The sequence below is a fragment of the Homalodisca vitripennis genome, chromosome 4, assembly GCF_021130785.1.
Source record: "Homalodisca vitripennis isolate AUS2020 chromosome 4, UT_GWSS_2.1, whole genome shotgun sequence".
Classification (NCBI taxonomy): domain Eukaryota; kingdom Metazoa; phylum Arthropoda; class Insecta; order Hemiptera; family Cicadellidae; genus Homalodisca; species Homalodisca vitripennis.
Genome location: NC_060210.1, coordinates 159,374,290 through 159,401,048, shown reverse-complemented (window position 1 = coordinate 159,401,048; position 26,759 = coordinate 159,374,290). Strand labels below are relative to the sequence as shown.

General features: G+C 32.9%; 1 protein-coding gene across 1 annotated transcript; it reads right to left on the bottom strand.

The window, feature by feature from the left end:
* Window positions 1-453: 453 nt before the first annotated feature.
* Window positions 454-24,166, bottom strand: LOC124360440 (transcription initiation factor TFIID subunit 7). The gene is made up of 9 exons (XM_046814077.1): window positions 23,789-24,166; window positions 18,038-18,169; window positions 14,650-14,730; window positions 13,079-13,282; window positions 11,847-12,024; window positions 9,948-10,084; window positions 8,346-8,553; window positions 6,667-6,836; window positions 454-767 (listed from the first exon to the last, which is right to left on the bottom strand). Exons 1-9 carry the CDS (start codon window positions 23,867-23,869, stop codon window positions 732-734), a joined length of 1,227 nt encoding a protein of 408 aa, XP_046670033.1. The 5' UTR covers window positions 23,870-24,166; the 3' UTR covers window positions 454-731.
* Window positions 24,167-26,759: the final 2,593 nt, after the last annotated feature.

The following is a 26,759-nucleotide window of genomic DNA, read 5'->3' as shown; positions in this document are numbered from 1 at the left end:
TATTCCTTTTAAAGTTTTACTGGTCAACACCTTGTAATCTTAGGAGATACTGAAAAATACGAAAAAAAACATAATAACGAACATAAAACAACATTTTCTCAAAGAATCCTCTTTGCAATATGAGCCTGTTGAAAAATTTAAATTTATGATTTATAAAAATTTTCAAATACAAATATGACACATATTCAAATTTTGTCCTTGCAAACAAAATCAATGTTGTGTTTGAACTACTATTATAGCTCTAATAATGTTTGGTAGGATAAAAAATATGTTCACACCCTGACTGCAAAATATAACTACTAACAGGGTTTCACAGACATGAATTAGTCACTTTCATATGTAATAAAGTGGAATTCACAATAATTTTTTCTAAGTAGATCACTCCTACTGCTATATTCAATTAACAAACCATACATTCATTGATATTGAGACTGGTAAAATAAAACACTGAAATCTATAAATAGTTTTATACAAAACCAAACAAAATATATTCATTATAAAGAGACATTATTAAGAGATTGTATATAACCAAAAACCATCAACTTAGTTGGTAATCAACTGATTTTGTAACTAGAATACACTTATGAAGTTGGAAGTTACACTGAACATTTCTTAAATATATGGTATATAAGTCATGAACTTGAACTAGTTATTTAATCATATTCAATTACTCTTCGCTCAGGTAAATTCTCCCAATAGTGTTGTATATCTCAATTCTACATCAACACCTCTTAACTCATTTGCAGTAGTGAGGACAACTCTTGGTACTGAAACAAAAAAAAAAACCACTTAAACTATGCATATATATATATATATATATATATATATATATATATACAAGATGAAAACAATTACATAATTATTTGTAACTAATTGCACAACTAAAGATCTTCATGCATAAAAGAATTTCCATATGTTCTCATCAAACTTCTCTAAGCTTTCAAATACAACTTAAATTTTCTAAACCAATTTTCTAAACCAATTTTTAGAAGGTTATTATCACAAGGAATAAATTTAATTTGTCTTATTTTGAATATAAATGTTTGGGAATGAACGCGATAATTGCAGCAACATAAACAGATAAGCTTAAAAAAGGAGAGTATAAAGAAAAAAGAAGAGTGATAAAAAAATGGCAAAGGTTTTCACAACATTACTTATAATTAATTCAATCAACTCTTCTGTGTGGAATTGCAGTCTGAAATTGCCCAATCTGGGTACAAAGAGAAAATGGTGTCATTGGCCTAGATATTATACTTCCACAACAGAGCAGACCTTCATGACTTCACAGCTGAACATACTTCACATCATTCAAACTGCTCAACAGGAACTCTCCAAAACTAAAAAAATATCCATTAACTGTACAACGCTCTAGTTTATCACTTCTGCTGTAAGTATTTTAAAATGGTCTCTCTGTTTTCAAACGTTAGAGTAATCAGAGGAGAATAAATTTGATTCTAGACCCACTTGGAATGGGACATTTCTGTAACAACCAATAGTGATGATAATGAAAGTGAAAGAAAGAATGCCTAAATTATCACTACACGTGGTAGTACGGAAAAATACGTCCTTCAGCAGCCACGACTTCCCGAAAGAACATGCAGAATAATCAAGTGGTCTCAACTTTCCCTACATTACTTAACCAAGCATAAAAGTTTGATAAAGTCAGAGAATGAGAATAAGAAGCAAATTCCTAGTATTTCGAAACTATTTACTTTTCAATATGAAGGCATAAAGGTTTACGGCTTGTCTTTATGCCAATTCCACAATAATTATAAGGTAAAATAGTGAATTCCTAATTTGTAAAATAAACTAAAATACATAAAATAAATGAGTAAATTATCAAAAAACTTTTAGTAGTAAGAAATGTCCACTGAAAAATCCATCCTGCCTCAAAACATATATAATTTTTTTGTCTTATACACAATGGATTTATATGGATTATAGTCTGTCTGATAAAGCAGTCAATCATGAACTTTAAAGGTTTAACTTCAGTTGCAGTTGACTATACTGTCACTACAAAGGTATACAGATACAATTATATTTACTTATACTATACTTAAGGGCAGTCTGACATGAAAAAAAAATTTTTTTTGGGGAATTTTGGTTTTTTATTTATTAATATTCTTTAGAATTTTCTCTTTAAAATGGTATATAATATACCTTATTACTATAATATTAACCTTATATAAAAATATATATATAAAGGCTTGCAACTGTTGTTTGGCGTTGAGCACCACTCCTTATAGTAAACAACAATCTATAAAATAGATATTAATTGGTTTTGTTATGGTTTGGTACTGTTTTGCTTTAGTCTGGTTTTAGCTGATATCACACACTGTCAGCAATATGACAGATGTCATCTGTTGTTATTATTTTATGTTGGAGGTTATTGTGAAGTTTTGAAATACTGTGTTTTGTGATTTGCAAGTTTCCCTGTTGTTTTTATTTGTAAAGGAGTTTATTGTAATTTGAATGTAGATTAAAATGGGTAATAAGAAGAGAGTAGGAACTAAGAAACTATGTTACAAGAAGAAGACTGTTGTTCGTAGCAAGAAAACAGTAGTAACTTCAGGTAATGAAGAGGTGATAGGCCTAGAACACCCCAAAAGTTTGTTTCCACATCCAATGAGAAATTGAGCCCTAACCTAGCCTGCTATGATAATTCAACTGATACTTACAGTATGACATAGTAAACATTGTACAGCTAGAATCAGTTTTGAAAGATGTTGCAGTGTGTAGGGTTTGTCATGGCAAACCTATCATTTCAGTCGAAAACCATTAGCAGGGCTCGCAGTACAAATTTCCGTCTCTCCTGTAGCTGTGGCATGACAAAAGCTTTTGACAACTGTCCCAAAGCAACAGATATTAGGCCTAGGCCTATTGAGGCACCAAGCAAAAGTTCACAATGCTACTATGACTTGAACCTAAGGTTAGTATAAACGGCTTGCGTGTAATAGGAAAGGGCTAATACTGCTGCCCAAACTCTTTGCGGCATGATGAATTTACCCGCTCCGCCCAGCAAGTTCAATCAACATGAACAGTTTTTGTCCAGCCATGTAGAAAGTGTGTGTGAAAACTCTATGAAGAGAGCAGTGACAGAAGCAGTTATTGAAAATGGAAATTCTAATGACTTATGTGTTGCGGTTGACGGAAGCTGGCAAAAGCGAGGCCACACCTCGCTAAATGGCGTTGTCACAATTACTTCAGCAGATACGGGTAAAGTAATAGATATTTATTCAATGTCAAAATACTGTAACTGCCCTCAGAGAACAAGCAACCAACACTTAGAAATATGCAAGGCAAATTATGTAGGTAGCAGTGGAGGTATGGAAGCTGAAGGTGCGACTGCAATGTTCAAAAGATCCGAGACTAAATACGGTGTTCGCTATGTGGAGTACCTTGGAGATGGTGACTCCAATGGCTATGCAGCAGTTGTGGCAGAAGCACCATATGGCCCAGATGTGTCCATTCAGAAGTTGGAATGTGGTAGGACACGTCCAGAAGAGGATGGGGGACAAGAATAAGGGACTTTATCATGAAAAATAAAGGCTTGAAGCTTTCTGACGGAAAATCTCTTTGTGGGAAAAGGTAGGCTAACAGGGAAGGCGATCCAACAAATCCAAATATACTATGGACTAGCCATCCGTAGGAATACACACAGCGTGGAAGCCATGAGGCGAGCAGTTTGGGCGTTGTACTGTCATGTTCAGTCTACTAACGATACGCCTTTACATATTTTATGCCCAGACACCGAAGACACATGGTGTAAGTATAACAAAGCCGCCAAAGAAAAAACTAAATATGACCACAGCCAGCATTTTTCACCTCTCACCTGTTCTAATGAAAGCAATCAAACCTATTTTTAAATCTTTGTGCAGCCTAGAACTACTCAGAAAAATGTCTCAAAGGAAAATCTCAAAATCCTAATGAGTCTATGAATAATGTCATTTGGGCTCGGCTCCCTAAACGCACCTTTGTTACACTAGGTGCTCTTAGGCTAGGTGTCTATGAGGCAGTCCTATCATTCAATGATGGGTACAGCTCCAAAGTGAAAGTTTTTAGAGCACATTGGGCTAGAACCAGGACTGAATATGCGGTTTAGCTTTAAAACGTCTCGACACCCAGCGGATTCGCAAAGCAGATAAAGCGGCTACCGACATTGAAAAAAAAAATCAGGCAATCAAGGACTTTAGCCAAAAGGAAGCTGGAGGATCTGTATCAAGAAGCAGAGGATCCAGACAACCCTTCCTACAGTGCAGGCCATCATTAAACCAAGGTATGAGTCCAAAATATGCTACCTTCTTGCTTTTTCTTGATTTGCCGAAACTTGTTATTTTTTAACTTTGGGGCCCTATAACTCAAAAACTACTAGGCCTACCCCAGTCAAATTTTTATACAGTATTCTACTTACTATTGCCTAGTTCCCCTCATGGGAATTTTATAAATATCTCTTGTCAATGAGGCACAGTAAACATTTTTACTTATAAAAAAGTTAGTTAAAAACATAAATTATAAAAAAATTATAACTTTTTAATTTTTTTTTTCAAATTTAAAAACCTCATGATAAGACCTAGATTATAAGCTATTTAATAAGTAAAATAAAAATCAGGACTCTATCTATAACCATTACAGAGATATAGGTTTCCCAAGTTAACATTATGTTCTTATGGAGGTCGGACTGCCCTTAAATACAAGTCATTTTTTTAAATTAATTAAAATTGTGAAGTTCAGTAAAACGTATTCAGCCTAATGTGGTACTGATGTAGGCCAGACAACTTAAAGCCAGTTGGAATAATTGTAATATTTATAGCAAATACGTTACCTATATGTCACATGTTTTATTGAAAACTGTGGTGGAACTGTTTCCCATTAACCCTTTCCGCTCGGAGCGGTAATGTTAGAATGTCCACAGAGATCGGATGGGCAGCAGTGTTGGCCACCACCATTTCCTCTAGCGCGCGCATATATTTTTAGAGTCGCTGTCCTCAGAGATCGGATGGTCAGCTGTGCTGTCCGTTGAATAATCCTACTAGCGCTCGGATGGACAGCAGAGTTGACCACAAGTTATAAACTCTTTTTTTTATTCTGACGTATTTTTTTATAATACAACGCATTAAGATCAATCAGCTGTTTCATTACAAAGCTTGGAAATTGATCATCTGGTCAATATTGCATTCTAGGCTTTCGTTTTAGTGCGCTTTTAACCACATTGTCACTAGTGAGTTAACCTACACGCATTATTAGAACGGATTGTTTATTATTCTTAGTATTGTGCAATTTTATTAAATATTAGTTTAAATGAAGTTTTGTAGATATCAGTGTAAATATAACTGTAAATAAAAGTGTAAATATATCAGTATTAATACCTGGTTTTACTGGTATTATTATTAATTACTGGTATTAGAGCTTGTTGGCGATGTAAGGAATGAAAATAAAAAAAGAAGACCATCCCAATTGCAAGACATTTCCCGTCTAAATGGGAAACTTCATCTACCATATCCTCTTGAAGGTAGAAAAGTGAAGAATTGCGTCGTGTGTAGCAGCAGAGCACAAGGCGGCACCAGGAAAAGGGCGAAGTTTTATTGCAAAACTTGTGAAAATGAGCCCGGTTTTCACATTGGTGTTTGTTTTGAAAAGTACCATTCATCTCAGATATTTTAACAACAAGATGACAACTAGCCTGCAGTTAAATTTGTATTCGAACAATAATAAACAGTTAAATTTTATTTTTTTATCATGTTATAATTATTTACTGTCATATTATTAATACTCATTGTAACTCATGTTAGTTTATATAAATATAACATTTCCATTGTAATACTTTTCGACTACAATATTATTTACCTTTGGACCTTTAAATCCATGTAACTTTTTAAAAGGTACAGTATCAATGACGCGGCGAAAATAAATCCGAGCTGGTGGGGACGCAACAATGACATGGCTGCTGTGTGCACGCAGGCGCCATAGTGGACAGCACCGCTGCCCATCCGATCTGAGTGGACAGTACACGCTAAAATAATACGAGCCTACGAGAAGCCATATTTGGTCAGCACTGCTGCCCATCCGAGCGGAAAGGGTTAAATTTTATAAATACATGATAAACCAAACAGTTATTTCTTTCCAAATTTAAGACTAAATTACTGTACTTTTATGGTTATATATGTGCACTAAAACAATTCAGAAGGAAACACAATTTCATTTTAGAACAAAATTTAAACATTCAATGATACACATTTACACATGATATTTAAAATTCTAATCTTGAAAAGTAAAAAATATAGCTCACAACAACAGTGATGACAGTTCCGAAAGGTCATACTTTTTAAAAATAGCACAGGAAAAGTCGTAGGAAGAGGAAACAAAGCTCCATTCCTTTTTCACCCCTCTCCAAACACCTTTTCACTTATGTGCAGGAGAAAGAGATTGAGTTGCCCCATGTGGCATTCCCTGATCACAAACCTTATAGTTGCAAATTTAATGTTTAATTTTTTGTCATTAGACTGGATATTGTAAGTGCTAGATATACCATGGCAATAGCTTTTACTGTACTGATAATAAAAACAGTACAATATTTTACACTTAAACAATATTTTATAAACAGTACAATTAAACAATATTTTATCAAATGGATTGTTTGGTTTGGTTAACTAAATAAAAAAATATTACCTCCTGTTCTTTATCAAGCTGCTCCTGCAGTAAATTATCAAGAATGTCTTGAAATCTCTGCCGTAAAGCGTAGTTCTCAATATTTGCTATTTCAAGCTCTTGCTGATGCCTCCTGACCTTCAAGTCTGACAGCTGTTGTTGTAAATTTTCCATTCTAGCTCGTATTTCACCTATTCAACAAATAAATCATATTAAGGCATTAGTAACAATTATATACGTTTTTTAATGTGAATATTGTAATTACTTAACACATTATATCTAGTTCCCCGTTCCACCTTGACTAATTGTCTCAGTGTAAGCCCAGTAATGGGTGAGGGAGGTTGTGTTGTTTATCACATGTAATGCCAATTCCACTGTTTCTTTTTAGCACATATCATTCCTGAATCACCATCTTGCTTCATTTTCTCTGTTGTGTTTAGTGTATTGCCATTGTGTATATGTAACTGTAGTCTAATGGAAGACGATATTGAATACTTGTTTTCTGATGGAAAAGAATCCGATTGAAGTTCCAACAGTTCTAATGATGACATTTTTTGAACACTGTGTGAGAGTATTATTGTTGGAAAGAATGTTCCTTAACCCTTCAACGTGTTTTGCCGTACTAGGTACGTCATGACACTTTCACTTGAGATCGCGTTTTGCCGTACTGAGTACGTCATGGAGTAGTCGGTTATTTTTGTAGCTGTAACAGACAACTATCGAATGTTTTCAATGAAAAATGTATACCAATCGAAAGTAGAAGATTCAAACTTTCGATTAATTGAGTCGATATCTCGAAAAATCGATCTTTAGAAAAAATATCTGAGAAATCAGCTGCATTCAAGACGACGTCATTGCCGTGCACCCGATCGTTTGTCGGCTTACGTTTGTTGTTGTTTACAGTCATTGTTAGTGTGATGGTTATGTTCTACTGACATATTTTTGTGTGTTTTATGTTCCTTTGTTTAGTTATTATTATTAGTTATGCTTAGTATTAGTTTTACAAGCTAACTATATGGTTTTGAAGAAGGAAATCCCGTTTTGACAGGAACAATTTGTTGTGTTTTACAAACATGAGTCGGGAATGTTTTGTAGGTTAGCTAGCTTTTAGGGAAATATTTTTGCATGTTTTAGGGAATTTATTTTAAAACTGTTATCGGTTTTGTAAAATATTTTAAAATCAATCGAAAATGAGTAATCTTGAAGGACACCTAGTGGAAAGAGACAGTAAAATTGACAGACTTTTGAACCTTGAATCAGATGAAGATTTCGACGATGGATATGACAATGACTTTGCTCAAGCTGAGTTTGAAGTATTAGACTTAGGACAAAATAGTAATGATGATATTGAAAATAGGCTAGGTGAAAACATTGTAATACAAAATGAGTTCAATGTTGTTGAAAGAGGAGGAGGTGATGCATACCTAAATGTAGGCCTAGGCTTACCTGGTTTTTGAATCATTGTAAAGTTAATAAACTAACCTAAAGTAGGTTAATTTTGTTTAATTTGGCTAATTCTAAACACTAACAACATAATAACAACAAAATAATTATAAACTTGGGTAATTTGCTTATATTATTTATAAAACACAAAATCTCTAAAAAACCGCCAGAAAAATCAACGCAGGAGGGGGTATGACCATGAAAAAAAAATAACGCGTTGAAGGGTTAACACTTGTAAGGAGAAGTAAGAAACTCACCAGTTGACATTTGGTGTGTTGGTGAAGAGTATTGTTGACCTGGACTGTTCAACTCTGCCTTAAACACATCGTAGCCATAACTTATGTTCTCTGCAGCTCCTTCAGACTCTTCAACTTTCATGTCTTGAGGACTAAACATTTCTTTACTGAATTCAGTGACTAGGCTGTTTGTATGCGAGTTCTGTTGTTGATCTGATGATTGTGTTCCCTACAACAAGTCCAAAATAATTATTAAAATGTTAAAAGTATCAGCATTAATTAATAAATTTAATAGTAACTAACTTAAATGTTATAGCATAAAAAATAGCTTTTAACATTACTTGCTAACTCTACAATAGGATGTTGGACTGTAGATATGATGGGAGTTATGATAAATTTATAAAGATCAAACAGTTTTTAACTGCATTAGTTTAACCCAAAAGAATTGTACACCCATGATGTTCTATCTTCTCAAAGACTGATGAGCATTGTGAACCGTGACTACTGTGATGTACACATGTCACTGTGAAATGGCAAATTGATATAGCAACAATAATTTTGTCAATGAAAGTGAGGAAGGCATTGGATTATGGCTGAATTTATCTATCAATTAGAATATTAAGATCAACAGTAATAATGCTCAACAAAGAATGATTCAATACATTTTTCAGATAAATATTGGTTATGTCGATAGGTTGTTTGTTTACATTCTACTTGTAAATCAACTTTAATATTTGCAGTATTATTTAATCAAATGGTTTATAGAAGTGTTGGAAAGTATTTGGATAGTACACATTAGTGTAGAAAATAAGTATTGTTTTATTCATCTGGACTAGTTATGCAATGTAACTGTTTTAGCACATGATACTTATTCGATATATAGAAAATTATCAGTAATTATATTTAGCACATTATTTGAAGTGAGGCAATGTTTAGATCCAACTTGTGATATAAGAGAGCATTTAAAAATATATTATTGTTTCGTTATTAAGTATTAATAGGATGAAATTTTTCAGAATAAATGCTTTGAGTTTTATTAACATAAAAATAAAAATTTATATTTACAAAATAAACCCTACAAACTGTAGATTTTATAAAATTGCATAAAATTAAGTAAAGTTCATGTATTTTGGAATTTTTGATAGGAATTATATATGCATTCTGTGGGTATAGCCCTCCCATTAAATAAAGCAAAAAATTAAAGAATTAAACCTACTATTTTCAGAAACAAACAACTATCATCAAAAAATATACTTTAACAAAAAATAGAAGAAACAATAGTTGACAATCCCTAGTTGAATCGTAGTACATAGTTTTTTATGAATTTTATAAAATATTCTTGCAAAACCAGAGAACATGGCTTAACAAATGGACTATCCAGTCAACAGTATATGGGTTAAGAAAATTTTGTATTAATTAAATTCCAACCATGGTGGATAGATATTTTACTCAAGCACATGGAATAACAGATTGAAGGCTTGGTCTACAAGTATGTACTTAAATACTTATTAAACTTTAATAACTATTGATTTTAGCATTTTGGATTAAAAGTTATAAACAAGTAATTTGGATCATAATGAAACCATTTGCACAGCCAAAATGTTCCATATTAAAACAACTTACATGTAAAGAAGCTGAATCAGACATGCGACTGTCGTCAGCAGTAAGCCGACTATTTTCTTCTTCTAGTTCCAAAATGTTAATGTTCTGATCTTCATCTTCAGAGTCACTGACTGCTTCTCCAAATATATCATGTTCAGCTGGAAGTAAATAGCACAGTTAAAGCAATATATTAGATTAAATGTTTTGTCTTGTGCATAAAGAGTTCAGAGTTACAGTGATACATATAAAAATTTGCTTCCAAAAAGGAGGTTATCTTGAATCAGAACTAAAACAATGAATGTTCCCTAACATCTTTAATGTTTCGTTTCTTCCCTTGCCAGAATCAACAATGTGACTGTTTGTTGGGTTCCTGGTCATAAGGGGATCCCTGGGAACGAAAGAGCTGATGCCTTGGCCAACCAGGGCTCAGCGTCAATTATGACAGGCTCTCAACTGTTCTGCGGTAATCCTTTGGGGCTGTCTTGAAATGGGTTCACGCTGAACATGACAGAAGGTGGAAATTGCATCCGGGCATGAGAATGAGCAGAATGGTAATACAGTTACCTTCCTCCAGAGTGGTGTCTGACCTTCTCTCACTAAATAGATCAATGTGTTCTCAGGTTATAGATCTGAGTTATAGGTCTGATCATGGGACATGGTCACCTGAGGAAGCATCTTCACAGAGTCGGCATCCTTTAGGAGGATCCGCTCTGTAGAATGTGTGATGAGCAGGATGAAACTGCTGAAGACTTGCTCTTTGATTGACATTCAATAGCAAGGGAGCGGTATGCCATCTTTGGTAGTTTGGACAAGGGTGGTGAATTTCCCCAGGAGGACCTGATAGGTTGTGTTCGGCGGTTTGTGGAACTGCTGAAATCATAGACTGGTAGGCCTAATGGTGTGCTTCCGGGGTGCGGAAGCACCTTGAGGCTTAAGTGCATGACAGTAGGCCACCTCATAGAAGAAGAAGAATATTTGTAAGGTAAGTAATGAACATTAGAAGATCATTTCTCTGTACTAAGAGATATGAGTTTCTTCTTGTCACAACTAATCTATTCCATACTCCCTGCTTCAGAATGGAATACACTTAGCCTCCAGTTGGAGATCATAACGAAATATAACAATGAGAACTTAAATAAGAACATTATCATTAACAATTCATAAAATATATAGTAGAGGTGTGATCTTCAAAGTGATATTGTTTATAAGTCAATAATAATGACTTATTATATACATATTGAAATTGTTTAATGATTTTCTTATGTGTTATTTGATATAGGCTAGCACTATATGGGGCACACGTTCAATACAAACAAGTTCATTATTTTATTCTATATACAGATTCTGAGGATATGTATACATTTTATGGAGAAACTAGTTATACAACTACACAAATTATTGGCTGTAAAAAACATTGGTGCGCATGAACACAACGGACACACCGCAATGCGTGAACATAAATATAGATTATTCTAACTGCAAGCTAAATATTACTATAAAAACTACGATAATGTGTTAATTAGGTTATGTACCTATACTTTTTCATCCATAAAGTACAACAAAAATCGTGTTTGTGAATGGTAATTTGCATACTGCCAACTGATAAATGGAGCAAAAATGCAAATCTCTGCAGATTCAGCTGTTGAATCTTTTGAATTGATTCTTTTGGCTTCAACACATCACTAAAAAACACAGATATTTTGGAAAATTTGAAGAAAAAAAATCCAACAAATTTAATGATGATATTTTAACCAGGTAGTAAATGTAACTTTTGACTATAAGGAATAGAAAGTCAATCCCCAGGTTTTTATCCCAAGAGGATTAACATTTCTGAATAAGTATAAATTGATATATTTTACAAAAAATATTTTACAATCATTTTTAAATAAAAAGTAAAAGTACTTTAATGAAAATACTGACCAACATCCACACTATGCTGGTTGCTGAGGGAAGTATCTGGGTTGTTAGCCACCCCATGAGCCAGCGGTTCCTCCTTCACTGTGGTGCCTCCTGCATTTGCCTTCTTCTCATCCTCCTCATTGATAACCTCCCATCTCACATTTACTGCTTCATTGTCTCCCCTAAGTAGACGTTTTACCTGCAAAACAAAGCCATTTAGAATATTAAAAGTTGTAGTTTCTCTTCATCTTCATTACTACTAAAAATGGGATTTTTATGTATTGATTTGGAACTACTCATTGACCCAAGTGTGGCTGTGTCTTTAAATGCAACATATCACTTATATTAAAAACAATAAATTATATAGATCCTAGACATTTTCTAAATAAACCAAATTCTAATAATATTATAAATGCGAAAGTACCTTAGTTTGTTTGTTTTGCTTTCATGCACAAACTGATTGTACTAAAATTTTATATAGACATTCTTACGGTTCCTGGAATGAATATAGGGTTATTTATATTTTGAAAATCCCTCCAGGCTACGTCCCACTGGTTTTAAAGCAGCAAAAAATCCCATCTTGGTCTTTAAAGTTGCATAATATGAAAGAGACTGTTAAATGTAATCATTCAGTGTACAAATTGTATTATAACAGCACAACCATATGTTTAATTAATGTAACCAGTATTTTCAATTTGTTTACAATTTTATAAAGTGAAAGCGCAAAAAAGTACCATCATGGCAACAAGGCAAACCAATTTAATATATTTTGGATTTTACCTATTCTGGATATAGGCCTACTTAATTGGAAATATGTAAGGTATTGAATTTGGTTTCCTTAGACATTATCTGAAAAAGTGGAATCATAAAGCAATACACGAGACACTAAATGCAATTTTAATGACAGAAAATCGTCTACGGGACGAACTAGCTACATTGTTCCTAATAAATCAATTACAAAAAAGAGAGATCAAAGTTACAGAGGACAACTGATGTTACAAAGAAGAACAAAAGTCAAGCAGTAATTTAAAGTTTGAAATCATTTTGAACTGAATTCTGTTATTTCAAGATACACAACAGCCAGTATAAAAATTTATTTAGACCTTCAACATCAGACACTAACATCATTATTATGAAACACATGGTAAATAATTTTAGCACTTAGTATAATATCCATTATCTTCAAAGTAAGGGCTAAAACAATGAATTACTATTAAGTTAAGAAGGTTTCTAAAGATAATAAAAAAAACTACCTCTTTCTCTATCTCAGGAGCTTCAACATACTTTTTCTTTAGAGTCTTTCTAAAACGGCGCTTTCTCACATTTTTTAGTGGTGGTGTGATACCATGTGGCCAAAGAAATTTTTTTTCAACTTTATTTGGGTCCTTTTTCTTTTGTTTAGCTGGAGATTCATCATCAGTTGTTGTATGATCATCTTCTTCCTTGCATATTACTATCTGGAAAATTATATTATTTTACTGAATAGTTCTTAACATAATAATTTATGTACTAAAATTCCAATACAATAATATAATTTATAATTTGTTAGATTTTCTAAAATATATACGAGGGCTATCCAGAAAGTAGATTACATTACGCTCTGTAGCCACTAGGGGCCATCACGGCTATTTTGATGTTAGGACGTTTCTCCGTTCAGTTGATATTCAGCCATGCTAGTGAGAGGTTACTGTCACTCCTTGTTGTTTTAAAATAGCAGTTTAAAATGTGTGATGCAACTGAAAATCCCACGAGTTGTGAAGTGCGGTTGGTAATACGTGTTTTTGTTTGCTAAAATTTCTTGGCAACTCTGTGAAGTTTATGGGAACAATAAGATTTATGATTACTGAAGGTGGAGGGCATCAGTAGAGCATTAGATTTTTAAATGGCCGAACGAACTAATGTGCATGATGACGAACAAAGTGGACAGCCAAGAATTGTAACCGATTAAATTATTTCTATGAGAAGATTAAAGGAGATCGCCAATTCACAGTAACAGAACTCTCACTTAGTTTTCCTTAATTTTTAAGTAATTTATTACATGTTTTTCACTGAATATCAAAAGATATAGACTTGAAGTTTTGCATGAAACTTCATTTTTACACAAACAAACATTAGTTTGATTATGTTGTATGTCTATCTACGGGATTTGGGTAAGTGTCAATGAAATCTCACTCAGTAAGATGGTAAATAGTTTCTTCTGTCTGCCTGGAGGCTGCAAAAATTTATTTTCTGTTTGCTTCTCGGTCTGTCCACAGGACACCTCAAGAACAAAGAGAGCTATATACGATTTTGTATTCAACTTCAGTCAAGTCTGAACATATGAAATGTGGTCTGGCACACTTCTACCTTGTTTCAGATTGAACATAGCTTATGTAATACTGATCATAATAATTAAGATCTCAAATCCTGGTCCAAATGCTGCATCAGTTATTTAATACTTTTGCTATCCTGGTTTTTGTAAAACACATTAACTGCAGTAGAGCCTTATGGTGCAGAGCCAGATTAAGAGCAGCCTGTCTCCCTCAGTGTACATTAGCAGTGAGGGTATTAAATAACCAATATTAAATTGTCAATATTTTATTAATTAATTACATTTTTAAAACATAAAAGCTTAATTCAATTGCGATAGTAAAAAATTTTGGTTTAAGGAAGAACTTAATTTGATGGTGGCTATAGTCTTGTGGCAATCCTCTCCAGAACTGTTTCAATCACATCAAATTCAATCCTAAAAGAATTCAATTCACCTCAGCCTTTTTATACATAATTTTGAACTCAAAAGTAGCACACAGCATTTTAAACTAAAAAAAAAAAAAAAAATACTTACTTGACAAATATCAGCAGTTTTGTAAAAGCTCTTCTTATCAATGGTCTTAAGTGATTCTATTATTGTGGGAAGGTCTAAAACCTGTAAAAAATAATACATCAAAATATTGTATCTAAATTATAATACAACCATATAATTATCTGTCTGATTCTATTTCATTTAGTATTTCATAAAGAACAATTATGCAGCATAATTACATTAATGAAATTTTTATTCCTTTATTGCGAAGAAGACAAAAAGGAAATTACTGTAACTAACTCAATTTATTATTACGTATATTGTCAATGTTATGTGCCTTGCACTCCTCCTCAGAGGATGACAGATCTTTCAACATCGTAACATCGTAACATAGTTATATATATATATATATAAAATCTCAAATTTAAACATTCGATTGTATTTGAGTATAGTAATTGAGCAGTTACAGATCCCACTAATTCTGTTACAAAGATGAAGAATCACAGGTGTGAGAGAAAGGCACATAACCCTGATTGATGAATTACATCTACATAACAATGTCAAATGCCAAATTGGTCATAACATTGGGTTAAAATAATAATTAAGTAGTATTGTTTAAACTTCTGATATTGTACTGGACAAAGCTTTCTTTCTTAAAAATAAATGTTAAAGATTCTATTTTAACAGATATTAATATAAATATTTACTGCAGAAGCAATATATACTAATAGTACAGTCAAACAATTCTAAAAAACCAAATTCAAGAATCTGAATTTTTACCTAAAATTGAATAATTGGTTTCATTGCATCAATAAAACTTGGCAATACCCTAAATTACTCATGTAAAGTGATAAAATTGTGATAAAGTAAGAAATAAATTACAATTCTTACAATCAAGGTGTTTACTGAAATTTTCAAATTAAAAATATACCTTATATCTATAATCATACTCGTAAGCTACAGTACTATCTCAATTACATAGCCAACAAAGGGCTGAATAAAATGCTGCTCCTCAAACAACTTCAAGTGATGGTTAAGTTAATAATTATTTTTAAATGTGTTTTATGTTTTGTAAATTATTTTAGTGCAATAATAGCTACATTTATCTTTATTTAATTTTAATATGAATTATAATCTGTACCTGTATCATTAGAGTTTAATGTTTTATATACTTACTGGATCACTGTTTGTGCGATTAATATTGATTATTTATCAATGAATTGTTAATTATGTTTATAACTTTTTTTAATTATTGGATTAGTATATTTTAAACTATATTGACGAGTCACCTGTTCATTGTAGATTTTATCTACTACATTTATGTAACGTTACATAACAATAAATTTCTGATTTCTGGTTAACCCATCTTCACGTAGCGACCGGGCCTGACGAGCTCAGGTCGCAAAAGCGGTCTGCTTTTAAGTTTCCCTCCAAATAGTTCTATTAATGACTGATAGATTGGGCGACCGTCTTCACTTGTCAACTAAGAGTGTTTAACAACGGTCTACATTGAGTTTTCAAAAGTTTTATAAATATCCTACAGATCGCAGTTGTATGTCGAAGTTGAAAAATCATTCATATGATTTATATGAATATATAAATATATATTTTATTTAATTATTTTGTTTTTAAGAATATAGATTGAGATATTTGTATAAACCGGAATCCAGTTCAACGTAGATATGAAGTGACTATACAATAGCGAGCGATACAATGTGGCGCACCATTGCTGTTCGTTCGGCCGCCCGCTGACCGTAAATTAATTCGTGCCCGCACGCCAAAACAATACGATCCGTGACGGGTTAAAACTTACGTTTCATCTATTCATGTTTTCACTGTGAAGAACAAGTTTTTCAAACTCATTATATAATTAAATATTGTAACTTACATAGTTTTGAAACAATTAAAATTATCAGAATTTTTTTTATTATTTTAAGTGCTATTTTTATGTTAATTTAGTTTTTTTAATACAATCCATCTCATGTCTTCAGGTATGAGTAAATAGGCGCTTAAGAGATGCCATCAGGGGGAATGGCTTTTGGGGGTAAAGTTGGTTTTATTGACAACACCTCTGCAAGTTAGTCTTTGTTAGTACATAATTATCTAGCTATGAATAGTGCTACTATTCGCCTGACCTGACACTAGTCAATTTCTTCCTGGTTCTGCAGTTGAAAACCTGATCATTGAAGGAGAAACAATTTGCAGATACTGAAGCTGTCAAGGAAATTATGGCAATGAAAACAAATTAAGAACTTTCATAAAATGATTTCTAAAAGTGTTATGAAGAGCTGGATGAATGTTGGTACAAGTGTGTCTTTGCAGTAGGAGTGTATTTTGAGGGAAAATAGATTTCAAGGTATTTCAATAAATATAAATAAACCTATTCTAAGAAATTTTTGATTCTAGCTTATATAACAGTACTATATGAAGAAAAGTAATGATTTGCATTTGTACTACATGTACTTATAAGATATATTTTTTTTATCTCTTCTCCACTTCAAAGTTTCCCATTGCTGAAACTTTTCATGTTGTGCTATATTACAGATCTGTCATAATTTACAAGCCATTGATTCTTCAAACACTTACAATTTACAGGAAACTTGAAAATGTTTTATTTATATAATAAACAGAGTAATCTGTGTTTCTATTTAATTAAAACTAATAATATACATATCTAAATGCGAATGTATATTGTATGTTCCGTTATAACTCTGAAACCAATGCACGAAACATCGTGAAATTTTGTACAGTGATTCTACACGTTCCTGGAAGTAACATAGGCATACATACTAGAGTAAATTTGGTCCAATTTAAATAGTTTATTTAATTAATGTTTCAATTATAAATTGTTGTTGATGTTAGAGTGTTTTATATTGGATCCGACAGACTGCGCTACGACACATAATACAAAGCGAACTGATACTTAACAGCTGTTAATACTTTCAGCTGAAGTTCATCAAAGAGGCAGAAACATTTGTTTACATTTAAAATTTAGAAAATTTTTATTGTAAAGTGCTTGATCAGTAGTGTAATGCAGGTTGCATAGAAGACGTCATTGCCTAATTTTAAATTCAGATTGCACCAATGATCAATAATAATATATAAAAATGAATGTTTGTGTGTTTGTCCTTTATAGACTCAGAAACTATTGGACCGATCACTATGAAAATTTGTATTTATTTGTATTTTTCTATGTAGAAGTTTATATGCAATGCCCATTGATGTAACTCACCACCAGGCTGTACTGCAAGATATAAAAGTTATCAAAGCGCCTGCACATTATAAACTGCAATTACGACACAGTTACGTATATTAAATAGCCAAACACTATTTGAAGGCAAAGAAATATACGGGCAAAGCTTAAGAGACGCGTGCGAAGCCGCGGGAAACAGCTAGTTTTATACAAACACAACCATATACTTAAACATACCTTAGCATGCATGAGCCAGTGATCAACTCTGACTTCACCATACCGCATATCATTTTCAATTTTAATTGTCAGCCTGTCTTTCAGACTGGTAACACCACTCCTTAAAGCTTCACGTAGTGCCTTGGCAGGTTCCTGTAAATATTAATAGTTAAAAACAACACATGTAACAAACGCAAATTTACTTTTAATTAATTTTGTGCTATCGTGTTGAGCTGAATTACATTTTAGGTTTTTAAAATTGTATTACGAGTATAATGAAGCTATACTTTTATATGTAAAAGAAATGTATTTGTTTCAGATTAAATAAAATAACTAAACTCTATTTAAACTCTGAGCAGCGTAGTACTTATGATTACTTTAGCCAATCTAAAACAGTATTCCTGCAGGTAATGATGCCATCCAAATTACATTCATCAATTCAAATGCATAGTTTATTTGATTTGAGCTAAAATAGTACATGATTTTCGGTGTATTATAAAATATTTTTGGTATAATACCAAATTTAGAATATGCAAAAAGTCTTCTCAAGTCCGTTTTTTGCAATGTCATGTTTGTTCTGACTTTTTTTGTAGGGATTCACTATTTGATTTCCACCTTTAATTCTAGTTTTCATCTTCTCACTATAAACAGGATACTTCGGATTTAAGGAGCTAGCTCCTTTTCTTGCAGTCAATTAAAACATTGCTATGTTTACAAAAACATTTTGAGCCAATATTTGCATATTCTTCGCCATTTTTCTTGCCAATGTCACTAGACTGTAGCCGTTTAAAATGGTAGAAAAAAATCACAGATATATTGTGTAGATCATTGTGTAATGATTAAATAGTAGTTATTTTCATGTACGTTATTAAATATGATGGGGACATATGACATTAGAAGAATAATTGAACTTAATTTTTAACTAAATCCATTCTGCTTTATTTAAATGTTGTTTTAATTAAAGAACGTCTCATATAAGATGCTTTGAGACTGAGAACCTGCAGGTAAATTCTATGGCTTTTGTTGCTGATCATCCCTTATGTGTTTAATCATAATGAGGCCGTCATAAAATTCTGGGTCAGGAAGAAGCATGCAGTGATGGCACAATATGCATTTGATCCGGCTAAAAGCTAGATTTTTGTTACTATTGACTCGATTGATAAAGTGAAGAAAACCAAGGCTCCCATGTTCATATTTGGGGTTGAGGTGTGTTCATTTGCAGGATATCTGTGTCGGGATGGACTTCAACATCGATAAAAGTTTAAATTGAGACTGAACAATATAGGCAGGGATAGTCTCTTCTATCCTGATGGGATAAGTAAAGCTTCAGACGTCACCTTTAAGCAGTTGGTCCCCAAGTAGGTTAGAGAGGGCTTCTTAGCCCTAACTTCGCTTGGTAAAATAAGGCATCTTTAATTTACTTTACTTTTAATAATAAATTAACCAGAACAATGAAACAAATTATTGAAACCAAAAATAGGAAAACTCATAAATAATTATGAAATGATAATAAACATTTGGAATAGAAAAATACTCCTGGATAGAAATTTTTAACTGCTTTCAGAAAATAATACCTCTCTTCTATATAAATATTCACAGAGATCTGCGAAAAGGTAGGCTGGTATTCCATTATTCAAACTGCGTTTTACAGCTCACCATGAGCTTTCAACTGTCTGGGTGTTGGCACCAGTTGCTGGGTCTAAAAAGTTTTTGCTATGATAAACAGTAAAATGGAAAAAACCACTGTCACTCAATCCAAAATATGCTTTCCACATATCTGTGACTATGGTTGTTCCAGGCTTTACATGTTTCAATACGAGAGGAATGAGGGTTTTTGCATCCTGTTAGTTTTCAGGACAAATCTCAATTCTACATCTACGATCACGTTTTTGTCCTTCTGGTATGATTTCAATTAAACCTAAAATCCAGGTTCCTTCAACCAAACTCCCTTTGTTATATTTTCGTTTACCAATTTTGCATTCATCAATTCCCACCATCACTCCAGGACCTCCAAGCCTTCTTTCCCTATTAAACTGTTCATCAATCCATACAAAACAAACCTCCCTACATAACGACAGCTAGTCAAATATCATATATCTTGATGGACTGTGTAAATCAAAAATACACTCAATATATTTAAAAAATCATAGTTTGATTTCTGGAAAAGAACACGTAAAGCTAACAACGTTGCACAGTCCAAACTTTGATCCTTCAAAAAAACTATTCTTCAGTGCAATTTTGCTAAAATTATGTCCACCATTACCTTCTTTCGGTAATTCTAAGCAATATATGGGTCAACCTCGATTTTTCTCATATTATAATATATTGTTCCAATAGTCAATTAGAGAAGGAAATGACTAGAATTTCTTGCCGGAAAGCAGTTATAGGGAGCAGGCAACTGCCAGACGGTCATATATTCTTAGAGTTACCTATTAGTGATCAGGGGCACTGACGTGATCTGGGCTTCAAATTTGGAACTACTCGAGTTAATTTATTTTCTAAAAGAGCAAGCAGCGCGAAGCGCTGCGCAGCGGGCAGGCATCGTGCGTGATCCTTTTTTTTATTAAAAATTTTTGATAAATTGTTATTACATATTACAATATAATGTAGGTAATATATGTAAAACAATTTTAAACACATAATTACATGCTGGAAAGCAAAGTAAACCAATATAATCCGCCCAATACAAAATCTCCGTAAGTAATCTGTGTCATTCCTTTGGCCTGAATCAATTCAGTATAGACGAAGATCACGCACGATGCTTGCCCGCTGCGCAGCGCTTCGCGCTGCTTGCTCTTTTAGAAATAAAATTAACTCGAGTAGTTCCAAATTTGAAGCCCAGATCACGTCAGTGCCCCTGATCACTAATAGGTAATTCTTGCAGTTGCCTGCTCCCTATAACTGCTTTCCAGCAAGAAATTCTAGTCATTTCCTTTTCTAATTGACTATTGGAACATTATAATGTACAGTGCTGGCCAAATTATTAGACTAAAGCATGTTTTTTTGTTTTTTCTTCTCAATTGTTACTAAATAAATTTTTAATTTCATGTTGGTATATGTTAAAGTATATACCCTCATTCTTGTGTTACTTTAGAATAGTATGAGCAGACAATTTGGTAATTTTATGTTGGTGGGTAGCAACACTGCCTGTTTTGTTTATCATCTGCCTTTACAAATCTACCAGCTCCATAACCAAAATCAGGTTACAGTTAACTTTTCATGTAGTTAACATGTTTTAGGTTCAGTAGATCTTTCTGTTAGTGTGTTTTGTTATTAATAAAGTAACTTTAAGGTCATTTGTGAGTATATAAAACCACTTTTTTACTTCCTTATTGGCTATTTATAAAATTATCAGGAAATGGGTAAAAAGGCGGACCTTTCACCAAGGAAATGTGCTGTGGCCAAGGTTCTTTTGGAAGAACAACATTACACACAAACTGAAATAGCACACTGACTAAATATTTCACAGAAGTCAGTTAGTAGGATCAAGAAAACACTTAATATCAGTGGTATTTATAAATCCAGCTGTATCGGAAAATGTGGCCAGAAGAAAGTGTTAAGTCCAAGGATGGCCAGAAAGTTGAAAAACATGACACTAGTCAATAAAAAAATGACCAGCAAGGTTCTTAGTGACCAGTTAAGAGATTATGGCACAAATGCTTCGCCCAGGACCATCAGAAAAACCATGAATGAACAAGGTCTTCGGGCATGGAGGCCTACAAAAAAAAAACAAAAAATAACACCATCTCTTTTTTTTGCTAAGAAGAGATTGGAATGGGTCAAAGGGATCACTACTAAATCCTGAGGGTACTGTACCTTGTTCCAGTCATCATCATTGAACTGATTGCCTTTGGCCCATTCCAATCTCTTCTTAGCCATTGCCGGTGTTATTTTTTTGTTTTTTGTAGGCCTGCATGCTCGAAGACCTTATCCATTCAAGGTTCTTCTGATGGTCCTGGGCGAAACATTTGTGCCATAATCTCTTAACTGGTCACTAAGAACCTTGCTGGTCATGTTTCTATTGACTAGTGTCATGTTTTTCAACTTTCTGGCCATCCTTGGACTTAACGCTTTCTTCCGGCCACATTTTCCGATACGGCTGGATTTATAAATACCACCGATATCAAGTGTTTTCTTTATCCTACTAACTGACTTCTGTGAAATATTTAGTCTGTGTGCTATTTCAATTTGTGTGTAATGTTGTTCTTCCAAAAGAACCTTGGCCACAGCACTTTTCCTTGATGACAGGTCCTCTTTTTACCCATTTCCTAATAATTTTGTAAATAGCCAATAAGGAAGTAAAAAAGTGGTTTCATACACTCACAAATGACCTTAAACTTACTTTAATTATAACAGAACACACTAATAGAAAGATCTACTGAACCTAAAACATGTTAACCACATGAAAAATTAACTGTAACCTGATTGTGGTTATGGAGCTGGTAGATTTGTAAAGGCAAATGATAAACAAAACAGGCAGTTTTGCCACCTGCCAACATAAAATTACCAAATTTTCTGCTAATACTATTCTAAAGTAACACAAAAATGAGGGTATATACTTTAACATATACCAACCTGAAATTAAAAATGTTTTTAGTAAAAATTGAGAAGAAAAAACAAAAAAATCTGCTTTAGTCTAATAATTTGGCCAGCACTGTAATACGAGTTGCCTGCTCCCTATAACTGCTTTCCGGCAAGAAATTCTAGTCATTTCCTTTTCTAATTGACTATTGGAACATTATATTGTAATATGAGAAAAATCGAGGTTGACCCATATATTGCTTAGAATTACCCTTCTTTCTTGCATCTGATGACAGCCATATTTGCTCCTCACAGAATTAAATTTGTTTCTTTCCCATAAATTTCACATAATTAGTTTTTGGTAATAGTCCAACACCTTTAAAAACATGTCTTATTATATTTTAAAGCAATTTCATATAATTTTCTAAAATTTACTGCCATTTTTAATAATACACAGTCACTTATCTAAAATTCAAATATTATGTGTACAGTATCTTAAAGTGTTTACAGCTGTTGATATAGATTATTTAAGTTACTTGTTCAAAATAATAAATTAGCATCGATTGATTATATTGATGGTTATATAATAAGTAATATCGTTTGCAAATTTCAATATAAAAAGCTGAGTCCACTTATCGTACTCTACCCTTGGACAGCATCAGTACCAGGAAAAATATCGTTGCTGATTGTCTAAAGTACTACGCTGCTCAAACAGAGTTTAAATAAATTTTAACTATTTTATGTAATCTGAAACAAATACATTTCTATTAGCCTACATATAAAAGTATATCTTCACTATAATATGATTTTAAAATCAATTCAAAGTAAATTCGTGTTTGGAAATTAATTCAAAGTGAAATCGTGTCTAGTTATTGACTAATGGCAGCAAAAACAATGACGTACATGTGTTCCTTGCTTCACAAGGAGTCAGACACCTTTATCCTTGAAAATAGTAAAGAGTAAGTAAATGTTTTTTTTTTTAATATTTTATCAATAAAGATACTTCTGTGTATAGGCTATCATTAGTATATTTATTTGTAGGATTTAAAACCAGCACAACTATTGTTTTTTGAAATATCTATTATCCTATGTAATTTGGTCAGTCATTTTGATTTCAGTATTTTTAGATGGTCATGAATATCTCATTCAATTGGGTTGGTGGCCCCTTATTATACTGCAGCCATGATTTAATCCTAATGCGTTTAAACGTAATAGGAATTGAACATCTAACTGCCTTTAACCTAAACTTACTGGAGGTAACCTTAAGATGAACTGGCTTTCCAGCTCTGCTGGAGCATCTGCTTCTCTCTTGTTATCAGTATTCCTGTTCATATTTTACAATATAATAGTGTCTTTTGGTATGTTTTTGTTCAGTAAAATGTAAGTAAAGCAAAACTGAGACTAATTATAAACAATGATTATAGGATGAGTAGAAACACTCATATAACCTCTAATTATATACTCATTACAATTGAATATTGACACCAACAAGAAAAACACAAACTGATGAAAGAATAAGTAATACGGTAGTAATAATAACACAAAACACAGTCTAATCCAAAACCCTAATCAAGACAAGACTGTATACACCATTACTAAAAGATCAACACTACAGCAAGCAATCTCCAAACAAAACAAAGACTGCCGTAGTGATTAATAACACAAGTTATACAGATCGTCTGCCAAAAGAAATTGCACGCTTATAGAAAGGCACGAAAGTGAACTATGAAGTAGGTATTCCACATTAAACAAATGAATAAATAAATTGTCTAAATTGTTTTTACCTAAAACTGAAAACAATAGTGAAAATTCATTAAAAGACTGTCTAACAATTAGCATATCAAAGTATAAAATAGAAAATTATAACAATTTTTGGAAGCATTAATAAGGCAAAGTTAACGCACGTGGCTTTTCTTACATTTAACCTTATTTTTGACCTCTATGATTTTTTATAGCTGAAATGTATTTTTGTTGTTTAAAAACGTGGAGAGTTGCCATCCTAATTAGGAAGAATTAACCTTCAATATTAATTTTATACGTCTAAAACTATAAATCTCAATACACTTACACAAATATGTCCACACTTCTGAGGGCATCCATTGTACATTCCACGTAAAAATTATGGTTGCCTGTAAAGTCAGTTTTACGGGCGAAGATTTTACGTGACAACGTCTTTTTCTCGGTAGAATATTTATTGATATGAATATTATTAAATTGCACAATAGGAACAAGGAATTGAATGAAAATAAGAATTGCACAAATTTTAACTATAGAAATATATTTTGTTTACTAAAACATTGTACATAATTTGAAATTAATTAAAATTTGTTATTGTAAATGGTAAAGTTGAATAAAACATTTACTAAAATTGGAATTTGAAATTCTTGCTAAACACAGTTAAATTCTAACTCCGCGCGTGGTGATTGGTCGGTTTAGTTCGTTTGTTTGGTCGCACTGTTATGACAGGTTAGAGGTTATAATTTGTTATTTTAAATGTTTGACTAGCAATACGCGCTGTTTCTTCTCAATCGACTGAATTACGATTGATTGCAGAGTGATTTAAACTAATAATTTATTTAACACTATCAACATTTGTCAATAGTATGACATAACCTATAAACTCAGTTTCTCAACTTTTGTGTCAATCTAACAATTAATCAATCAATCATAGTTTACGATAATGAAATATCAGTGTACAATTATTTACCTTTATTGTTGTAGTTGTTGTAAATGACGAATCTAAGCACTCCACATTTTCACGAATAAACATAGTTATCTGCTTTATCCCGTGCGGCGGACCCACAGTTATCTGCTTTATCCCGTGCGGATCCCAAATGACGAATCTAAGCACTCCACATTTTCACGAATAAACATAGTTATCTGCTTTATCCCGTGCGGTGGACCCACAGTTATCTGCTTTATCCCGTGCGGATCCCGTGCGGCGGACCCACTGGACGGGCATCGTAACGTTACCGGGCGTTACACTTTTTCATGAGTGACTCCGAGCCGCAACCTAATTTAAGACGTTGTCACGTCAAAAAATGAAAATTCAAAAGGATTCGATCACGAATGATTCCGGTAATCAGTCTAGTACTTTAAGTACTTCTGTAGTCTACTCGCAATATTTTATTTTGAGAAATATATTGTGTAATATTGAACTAATTTGCTATTGAAATGAGGCCACAATGGCTTAATGTATCCAAAAATAGCCAATGATTCATTTATTGAAAATTAGAAAAGTATAGGCATTGAAAGACCCATTCTTATCGTATTTGGACGACCATTCTTCCTATACTTAAACCATGAAAGACAGTAAAAATGCATATTTACTACAATATACCATGTGATTGCAAAAGAAATGGCATTGCCATACTATGACAAAGTTAGAAATCTTACACTGACAACTATCAATACACTCAACTAAAACGATGCTGCAACAAACGCAAGATCGTATTTGCTTGAATATACTTCTTAAACAAGTTGCACAACATTTTGCCGAACATTTAACATGTTTCTCTTTATAATATCGAAGACTTATCCAATTTATATCTTAGCGGGTGGAAAGAAAAATAAATCTGATTCGTATGTGCAAGCACCTGGGACAAAAATTGCTGCGCATAAAGGGTATTTTTAACACATTGACTGCCACCATATTAGACATTTTTCAATCACCCCAGGCCAAGTGTGATTATTGTCCGAAATGCGTCTAAAATGTCATTACAAACATGAATATACAGTTTATTCTTGTTTATTGAGGTTTTATTGCCTTTTTATTGATATGTGCAAAAATGATACACGAGGCCCAGTACATGCCAACTTTACGTTGCTTTGCTTCCTAGGCCATGTGTATCATTTTTGCACACATATATAAAAGTGCGTTTGTCCGTTTTATATGATCATTGTATGTTTGTATTTCTTTTTTCACTTGTACTGATGTTGACATATTAATGCTGGATTCCCAAAAGCTATGTCTTGTTTGAGGTCTTTAGATGCAATAATGGTATATCCCTAACAGTGAAGAAAACAGTCAATGCTGATGATGATGAAGTACTAGCTGAAGAAATAGATAAGGACAGATCCTGAACATTTTGATGAAGACGTAACTGAAGATATTTCTGAAGAAGATGAAGCAGCTGATGGAGACGAAACACTTGATGAACAAACTGAAACTGACGTTAGCAAAAGGCTAAATAAAAGGAAAAATAAAAACAGATTAAACAAT

Excerpts from the sequence above, each read along its gene's own strand:
- LOC124360440 (XM_046814077.1), bottom strand. The coding sequence starts at position 23,869 with ATGAACAGGAATACTGATAACAAGAGAGAAGCAGATGCTCCAGCAGAG. Across the intron at positions 10,085-11,846 it reads CCAGCATAGTGTGGATGTTG|CTGAACATGATATATTTGGA; the intron begins GTCAGTATTTTC and ends ATTTACTTCCAG. Across the intron at positions 6,837-8,345 it reads AACACACCAAATGTCAACTG|GTGAAATACGAGCTAGAATG; the intron begins GTGAGTTTCTTA and ends TTTGTTGAATAG.